This window comes from Buceros rhinoceros, unplaced genomic scaffold (genome assembly GCF_000710305.1).
Source record: "Buceros rhinoceros silvestris isolate BGI_N320 unplaced genomic scaffold, ASM71030v1 scaffold9946, whole genome shotgun sequence".
In the NCBI taxonomy this organism is placed as follows: domain Eukaryota; kingdom Metazoa; phylum Chordata; class Aves; order Bucerotiformes; family Bucerotidae; genus Buceros; species Buceros rhinoceros.
The window spans coordinates 91,884-100,858 of record NW_010415797.1 but is presented as its reverse complement, the minus strand read 5'-3'; the positions used below and the strand labels follow the sequence as shown (position 1 = coordinate 100,858).

At 46.6% G+C, this 8,975-nt stretch overlaps 1 protein-coding gene across 1 annotated transcript in view; it reads left to right on the top strand.

Moving 5' to 3' along the window:
* Positions 1–240: 240 nt before the first annotated feature.
* AOAH (acyloxyacyl hydrolase (neutrophil)) overlaps positions 241–8,975 on the top strand; it is a 72,073-nt gene continuing 63,338 nt past the window's right edge. The window contains exon 1 of the mRNA XM_010137547.1: positions 241–394. Within this exon, the coding sequence (XP_010135849.1) occupies positions 241–394 (154 nt within the window). The remainder of the gene's footprint in view (positions 395–8,975) is intronic.

Here is an 8,975-nt window from a genome sequence, read left to right as displayed (position 1 = left end):
CAGGGGCTGGCAGAGGAGCCGCGGAGTGCCAGTGCGGGGTCCTCCCAGCACCCCAGGGGAGGGCAGCTGTGAGTTCCCCCGCCTGGGAAGCAGCCCCTGCGTTACAGAGGAGCAGGAGTTTCCTTGCCGTCTCAAGCTGCTAAGAGAGAGGATGCAGGATGCTCCCTGAGCGTTAAGGGAATGCAGGTCCACACGCACCCTTCCCACCTGATTTCTTCCTTTTTTTTTTTCCTCCTTAGGATGAGGGGCTCTAGGCAAACATTCCTTAAGTTATTCTGCATCCTCTGGCTCCTGCTTCTGCTGAAGGCTGCCTCTTCCTCCCCTCTCCCCCGTGGAAATGACCCACCGCCCCCTTCGCTCCTCTCTGGGTTGAACAAAGGACACACCTGCGTCGGTATGTATTCAGGTTCTGTTTGTCTGCTGGACTAGGTCGTTCGTTACTCCACCGGTGAGCTGAGACCTGCTCTGCACATCATAAATCTCTCCTTTATCTATTTCAACAGCTGTACTGCAAAATACTCGTAGTCTTTGGTGAAATAATCGCTGGAGATTTTGCAAGGCCAGCACGGGGCCCGTGGAGTTATTTTATGATTTTGTTTTTGAGTGGCTGCTTCCCAAAGTTCATGTTTTTGCTCTGTGGAGAACAGGTCCATGTCCATATGACTTACGTGTTATGATCAAACATTTTATTTTGGTTTCATTTAGCTTGTCAGGGCACTTTCGTGCTGTAAACACAAACCCTGTCACAGCTCTCCATCCTTCAGAGGAAATATTTCCTTTCAGACCAATATTCTTTTCGTTGTGGCTCAAGGAACACAATTAAAAAATAATAATCCTGAGCTTGATAAAAGCAGGTTTTGCCTCGTTTCTGAGCCATGTGCGGTGCCCCTGCAGATTTTGGTGCTGGCAAGGCAGGCTGAACTCAAACTAGAGTGAAGTCGGGGTGGTGAGGCTCGCACAGCCCCTGCCAGAGTTCAGCCACCAGCCGGAAAATGCGAGCGAGTTGTGAAAAGCAGAGATGGGTGTCAGGGACTGGCCCTGTTTGGGCTGGCAGCCACATGACCAGTGAGCGAGCAGCTGCCAGGGCGAGAGGGAAGTGGTGGTTTTTAATGGCGAGACCTTCAGGCAGCTATGGTTTTGATGACACAGGAAGGGTGGTGAGCTTCATCGCCTGCAGGATTTTCACACTCGTGTTTTTTAAATGTCAGGTGTGAGCATTGTCTGCCCTTTCAGCCCTATTGACCCATCGAGGCTCTAAATTTCTCAAGTGACTGCACATTGCGTTGAAGTTGCCTTGCACAAGAAAAACTGTGCTTTTCTTCCTTCCAAAGGGAGGAAAGCTGCACCAGCCCTGTCGCTGGCACCACCGACCATCTCCCCAGCATGATTCTTCAGTGGGGAGACACCAAAAAACCTGCCTCCCACACCAGACTCTCTCTGAGGTGTCCCTTCTGCATCCATGTGAGCTCAACTCGGGACTGTCCACACCTCCGTAAACCACAAAATGAAGCTAAGAATGAAGTATGCAGAGCATTAAAACTGCACGGGCCTGAGCTGGCTGAGAGCTTCCTCTGCGTCTTCTTGGCTTTGTAGATGGCAGTATTTTTAATGTGGGCCTGGCTGGTTTGACTTGGTGATCTTAAAGCTCATTTCCAGTCTAAACGATTCCATGATTCCAAATGCCACTACCAAAGTATAGGAGATTTTCTTGAAGCAGGGGGCTTCTTCATGCAAGTTAAATGTGTGGTCAGGTGTCTAACGTTTCAGAGTTATTTGCCTCTTTTGGGGGGGAAATGAGGTGGCTGCACACTGATAGTCATTTCTGATCACTCCTGCGTGTGTGCCACCTGCGTGGTCAAGATTGCTCTGCTAGTAGCCAAAGCTGGTCAGAAAATGGATGATCTTTCAGTAACAAAACCAAGCAAATGTTTTCTGTTAAGCCTTTCCACTGGAAGTATCACAATTCTTGAGGAAATATGTAGAAATTATAAGACAGGGTTGTGAAATGCAGCTCTGGTATCTCTGCTGAATGCGTGACAACTTTGTGGCTTCCATCTTCTGCTCCCCTTGCTAATGGTGCTCCCTGGGTAGGCACCATCTCCCCCAGTATGTTCTCATTGTACTGGGAGAGAGGACGGATGCTTCAAGGTACTCCCCACCCTTAGCACATCCTGGGAAATGTGTTTTGGGTAGGCACGTCTATACTGGTATGAAATAAGATGAAATAGGGCTGGAGGAGAGGGGAGTATGTGTCCAGTGAGGTGCCACAGCAGGCTGAACAATTCAGACGGCTCATAGAGGGAGGTTGGCCAAAACATTTCCACTTCATTCAGAGAAAGTCTTTCCATCATTGACTCGTGTAAAAATAAAGCATCTGGAAAGCGTCCCCCCCCAACAAAAAAAAAAAAAAAAAAAAAAAAAAAAAAAAAAAAAAAAAAAAAAAAGAAAAGAGATTTAATACTGCTGCCTTGTAGAATTATGGCGAAGAGGAGGAGAGGACCTGATGATAATCCTCGCGGCCACAAGATCAGATGTGGTGTAGCTGAGCAGTGCCCAAGCACCTCCTACCCGCTCTTAGGTAGATACACGGTCTTTCTTTGGCCCTGTCACTGGAAGAATTTTCCCAGCGTCTGACAGTGTCTCTTCTCCATCAGTGTTTCCTGCTTCCCCATGCTGGAAAAGTTCCCCACCTTTTTGCAGATGATGAAACCAGCTCAGGCCCTTGCCCTGGGCCTCTGGTGTGCTTTGCATGTGACACATTCTTCTGCTTTCTCCTTAAGGCAGGTAAAAGGGCTTTAACAAGTTTCCCCGTATGCAAAGGCCGGTGAAGGTGTCTTTCCTCGTGTAAGGACGGTGAGTCTGTGTGCTGGTTTAGGAGCTGGATGCTAGGTCTGGTTCTTGTTTCTGGGTGTGTTCCTGACTGCCTCTGTAGCTGAAGGGAGTTACTCAGGACACGACCTAGAAACCCTTTTGCTAGGAGCAGCTGACAATTGCAGTCGGGCATCCTGAGAACAAGATGCCGGGGAATTTTTCCCTCAAAACTGAAGGATTTATGAGCCCATCAGACACTCAGGGCTTTGACTTTCCCTATCTCTTAAATGAGGGAAATACTGCCCATTTCACAGGGCAGGCAAAGTTTTACTGAAGTTAATGTTAAGCTACCCAAAGACAATACAGTAACACTGGTAATTAATTGTTGACACTGCTGTTAATGTCTCATCAGACCTGATGAGAGCATGTTCTTTATTTTTTTGCTGGTTCTGAATTACAGCAGAGCCCTTAAAGGGTCTTTGCTAATTGTCCTGTTCTCTAGCGAAGGTGACTGCATCCAGAAGTGTACGAATTAACCTCAGGAAAGGCAGAAGCTGCCCTGGAGGAGGTAGAAAGCAGGGGAGACCCTGAAAGACTGGAGGGAAGTGCTGTATTCATCTCTCTCCAACATGGCGAAGAAAGGAAGTTCGGGGAATCGTCCATCAGTCAGTTAAATATCAATTCCTAGAAATATCCTGCAGTGGCTAATAAAACTTTATAAAAGTGCCTTTCAAAAGTACTATGAGTAAGAGCCTCACCGGATTTGTCAAGGCGGAAGGGTGTCAGATCAATCTAATTCTCTGTGCTGAGGGGATAATGGCATGTAGACACAAAAGGAGTAGTAGATGTTACTGCTGCCTTTAGTAAGGCTTTTGGCACCACTTCAGCACTAGTCTGATGGCTGAGAGATAGGTGACATTGATTAAGCTTCTACAGGGCAGGACCAAACCGGTGGGTGGCCTTGTTCGAAGAGTGGTTACTAGTGGCTCACTCCCTAAGCGGAAGAATGTGCAAAATGAGGTCTCCCCTGGCCCTCTGCTTTGAACGCGGTGTCATTCCATATTTTCACTAGCCAGGATAATGACTAGTGTGCTGTTAAATTAGCAGCTCATATAAAGCTGGCAAGGTTGTGAGTACAGTGGAGGGCAGGATTAAATTTGAAACAACATTGAAAACTTGGAGTACTTGCCTCCAGAAAAGATTTCAGTACGGTTATGTCGAGGGCACTTCAGCAGAAACAGTCAGGGGCAGAAGTAGCAGACAGGGAATGACCAGCTGAGTAGCATCCCTAGGGAAGATCACCGGGGCTTGTAGTGGCACAGGGGTGGCATGCTGTCATGAAGAGCGCGCACACTGCGTACGCCGAGCTGTGTGAACAGCAGTTAGCCTGCAAGACGTGAAGTAACCCACTATTTTCTCAGCAATGACAGAGCCTCAGAGGAATTTCTGCCTTCCCTTTTGGGCTGTGCATCAAGAATGACGCAACGGGACAGGAGGTTTTGTATAAAAACAAACATAAGCTATACAGAAAGACTGAATAAAGAGAGTTAATTAGTCTAGAGAAAGAAGAATTGAGAAAAGACGTGACTCCTGTCCTCAAAAGCATTAAAGGAGCGATTCATTCTCCAGGTTCATAGGAGCTATGGCAAGAAATAACAGCAATGGATACCAGGAGGGACATTCAGCTTAGGAAGAAAATTTTCTAATGGTAGTGATAAGTGAGGACTGTCCTCAAGTCCCGAGAAGGCTGTAGAAGCATCATTAGAGGTCTTAGAGATCTGTGTCTACCTTGTCCCTTCGGACTGGCATAGACCCCCCAGATCAGCTGCTAGGGCAGAGGCTTGTGTAAGGTAACTTCTTCCAGGCTGGCTTTTCGCGGGCTCTGCGCTCTGACCACATCTGCAGGTAGCGGGGTTTATTTATTTTCTCCCCAGCAGCAGGCTGCCCTGCTGTTTTGGCGGTTAGCTTTGACCACCCTTTTTGGAAGGAGGCGGTTAGTCAGGGAGCGCTCAGTGCAGCCGGACAGCAGTGCATTCCGTCCTCCTCGCTAGCGAGAGGAGCTGCTGTGGGTCAGCAGCCAGGGAGGCGAGTTTCCCCACCTTTGTGCTCGATATAATGCCGCTCTCAGCAACCTTTGCGGGTCACCTCTTCCATTTGACCGTGAGCTCGTAATTCCTAGCGTATGAAGAAGCATGTTTTGGAAATGTGTTTTCAGCACTGGTTACACTCAAGAATGGATGTTTCTGAGCTTCCCAGCAGCATAAAACACCGACCTCTCCCTGTGCTGGTGTGTGTGACGGTCATTGTCCTCACCGGTTTGCCTCCATCTAGCTGTGCGTGAGCGCAGGGATGAAATATCCCCTGCGGAGCGGCAGCAGGAGCGGTGGCGTTTGGAGTTCCCAGTAACTTCCCACAATGGAACGTGCCAAATGGAGTTGGAGGCTTTTAATAACTGCGCTCAGACAAAGTGGCTGTGCACATATTGTCTGGGGAGGCACCGTGACAGAACGTATAATTTACAGCTCAGTGAGCTCTGTAAAAAGGCCGTGCCCAGCATCAGTGTAGCACCACAATGTATTTTACCCTGAAAGGCTGGGAATCGACTTTGGTTACGGCTAAACCCGTGCCAAGCCGCAGCACCTCTGTTCCCTTCACTGGCATGGCTCAGTTTACTCAGCAGCAAAAATTTGGCCTTGTGCTCAGTAATAAATACCAAATTTGACCATAACATTCTCTCCCTGTGATTACACTTTGGAGAGAAAAACCACAGGCATGCGAGTAGTACAGGCGAAATAGTAAAGCAACTATTAAAACAGGAATATTTTCTGCAGGGATTCATATTTTTCGGCGTAATTTGATTTTCAAAATCACCCTGAGCCTTACTGAAAGTTTATGGCTGTAAAATGCAAATATATCTGGTGATCACAACAACAAAAAGGTGTGTTTAGCATACCGACGTATGTGTGTGTGAACACAAAACCATGTATATTTATTTATAGGTGCATTTGTAGACACGGCTGGTCGTGTATGTGTTACATCACTGACGCTTGCTTTGGTATTGGCTTTCTTTGATAATCTTATTTATTTAGTGTTGATTGTTTGGTGATTGATTGCCACAACGTGCGTGTCTCCCATTCTGGTTTGTACCTTATTCCTACACCGAACTTGTGCTTATGATTAAGGCAGTCACTACCAGTGATTTTAGGAATTTTTTTTTGTGCTTTCAGGATCTTAAAACCTTTGTGACAAGGGTGAAGTTCTCCAGTTCCATCAACTCATCCTGCTACCGTTCAGGCATCAGTAAATTTTTAATATGCTTTCCTGATTTGGAAAAGAAAAATATGTTAATGGCACACTTAGATGCACTTCTATTAATTAATGTGGAAAGCATTTCTGATGGAAATGCTGGGGGTTATAGATTTTGTTAAAAAGGGCTCTTCAAAGTGCGGTGTAGGAAGCACTAGGGATACGTTTAGCTGGCAGGTCTGGATGCCAGAGTCTTCCACTAGATGAAAACTGAATTTTCGGTACTGGCCTAACCTTATCAGAGTCCTCGTTGGGTGTTTTCCAGAAACAATCGTGGCCAGATCAAGCTCTGAAGTTAGGGGTCTGAAGTGGCTCGTTGCTACCGCACGAGCAAGAGAAATGTGATTTTCCAGGGTTTGCCGGTTTTGTTAGAAAGCTCCAGTGCACTCAGAACACTGCTGTATTGACATTAATATTTCAGAGATGTCCTTAGCCGGTATACTCTATGTCATTTTATGCCCAGTGGCAGGTTTGATAACAGTGTGCCGTTCAGCACTTCCAAGGTATTTTATGACGCTTAGCAAATTTAGGGGGAAAAGGTCTTGTATAAAGCAACGTGTTTGAATACGGACACCTATAATTATAACCCATCACTTCAGTATCTCTGTGAACACATTACGGGAATAGGAAGCAAAGTCTGACTTGAAAGACTTTTACATTCCTTTCCAAATTACCGTTCAAAGCAACAGATCCTCTGGCTGTATATGGGAAAATAACTCCCCCAAGTTCACATATACCGTGTGTCATCTGAGCTGATTATTTCCGTCCTGGAATGAAATCATGAGGTTGTAAAGGGCTCTTCTGCGAAAGTATCAGCAGCTCGGTGCTGAGAAGCAGCAGCAAAAGGCAAAATGGGTATTGGGAGGTATTAGGGAGAGGAATATATAGCGAAAAAGAAAATATTCCTGTATTCTAACTCGGCATATCCGTGGTCTGCCTGCACCTGGAACAGCCCCGTGTGCATCCCCACCTCAGAGGAGTAAACCTGATTTCTTATGAGTTCCCCGTGTGAATGCTCTTATTTCAAAGAGGGAGAACTGGAACTGGGTTGGCTGGATTTGGGAAGAGGTGTTTTACACCAGATCAACAGCACCTTCACGAGGAGTAACGGCGTCGTCTTTTTGCTCTGGCGCCTCCTCATCTGTTGGCTTTAGGAGAGGCATCGGAGCCTATGGTCGTCTATGAATGGAAGAAGCAAAGTGTGTTTTGGGGAAACCTTCGCTGTCTATCTAAACCCGGGAGTGCGATAGATGTTCATTGCTGCAGGGCTTGCTGCTGCAGATGGGTATGTGAGGCTTTAATCCTTCGCCAGGCAAGGCTCCGGCTCCACCAGGAGCGAGCGGGGTGACCACAGCCTGGCCATCAGGGTTTGTGGAGAGCTCTTTGTGTCCAAGGCCACTTTGGGGCGGTTATTTCCTCCTTGCGCTCCAGGGGTTACGTTTAATTTACAGCTGGGGAACAGCGATATGGCTGGAGGGGCCAGAAAGTTCGCCGGCACCCAGGATGTGCCAGGTGCCAGAAATCCCATTTAACAGACTTTCACCCAGCCAAATATATCTACAAATCTGAAACTTAGAGAGGCAGCTTTCACTATCCAGACACTTCTTGACATGCCTAGGTATAATTCTAATTATAGAGCCTTTCAAACGTGTGCAGCAGAAGTGGATTAAGTTAAATAGTCTGCTCAACCTGCCAGAGGCTTCACAGCTAAGAAATGAATTTCTCTAGCTCTGATTTTATTATCGAGGTATGATTTTTTTTTTTCCTGAGCTTATTGGAAATGTCATTTTATTATTACATGCTATTTCCAAATACATGGAGAGAGGTACTTCCTGACGTGTGAGTTCTCAGATTACTGCTGCTGAGCAAAATGGTTATGGTTTTCTCTTATCTCTTCAGAAATTAATAGCAGATGGGACAAGCTATTGCTAAAAGAGACAGGCGTTTTATTAATACCAGAGTCTACTTTCTAATGGCCGGTAGGCATTAAAATACCAATGAATTTCTTCCAGAGGAAACACCCTTCAGCCTGTCAGGGCACTGAAACCTGTTACTGAAGTGCGATAGCAGAGTTGATTTCTTGAAACTTGTTTGTAAAGAAAACATCGCACAACTGCGAAGGATTTCAAGTTGGTTTTGACTGTTAATTGTGAAGCCTGCCCACAGTGCCTTGCATGTGCCCAGCTCACAAAGAGAAATAAATGCCATCTAAATACCTACTCAATTAGAAGCTAACCTCAGTGTCTCCCAAGTTTCCTCCTCTCCCCATCTTCATCCCTCATGGACTCCTGGACCCATATCTACTAAGCCCTGGCACATTCTCACTCGTAGTCTCCTCAAGCTTCTGGTGCAAAAGAGGTTAAACAACAAAAGCTGTCTCCTTTAGAAAAGATCAAAGAACAAGCTCCTTTGCGTCATTCTGCTTGGACTTGTTTTTGTCTCCCTGACTTCTAGACAGCAAAATTCTTAGGTGAAGGCCTGACCTTGGTAAGAGAAGAAAGGAAGGCACAGGAAGAATACGAGGTTTTGTGGTTAAGGCGTCGTTTTGGTCATCTAATTTTTCTGAGCCTCCATCCTCATGATTAAAACAACCGTAGAAGGCAGGGGAAGTGTGGGTTTGGCTGTCTGAAGGGTGCTCATGTGTGTCAATAGTACGGCCTTGTAAGAACCAAGCTATGCAATGTCTTTTAGGAGTGTTTCCAGCGTGTTTCAGGGCTGTGCACCACCATCTCAGCACTAAGCAATGGAGTTGGTCCAGTATGGCTATGGCCAAGCCACCCTTGCAAACAAGCAAGGCCTGTTTTCTATCTCTGGGGCCAGTGCAGGGCACTCAAACAGCTGAAGTTTCTTGCACCCCA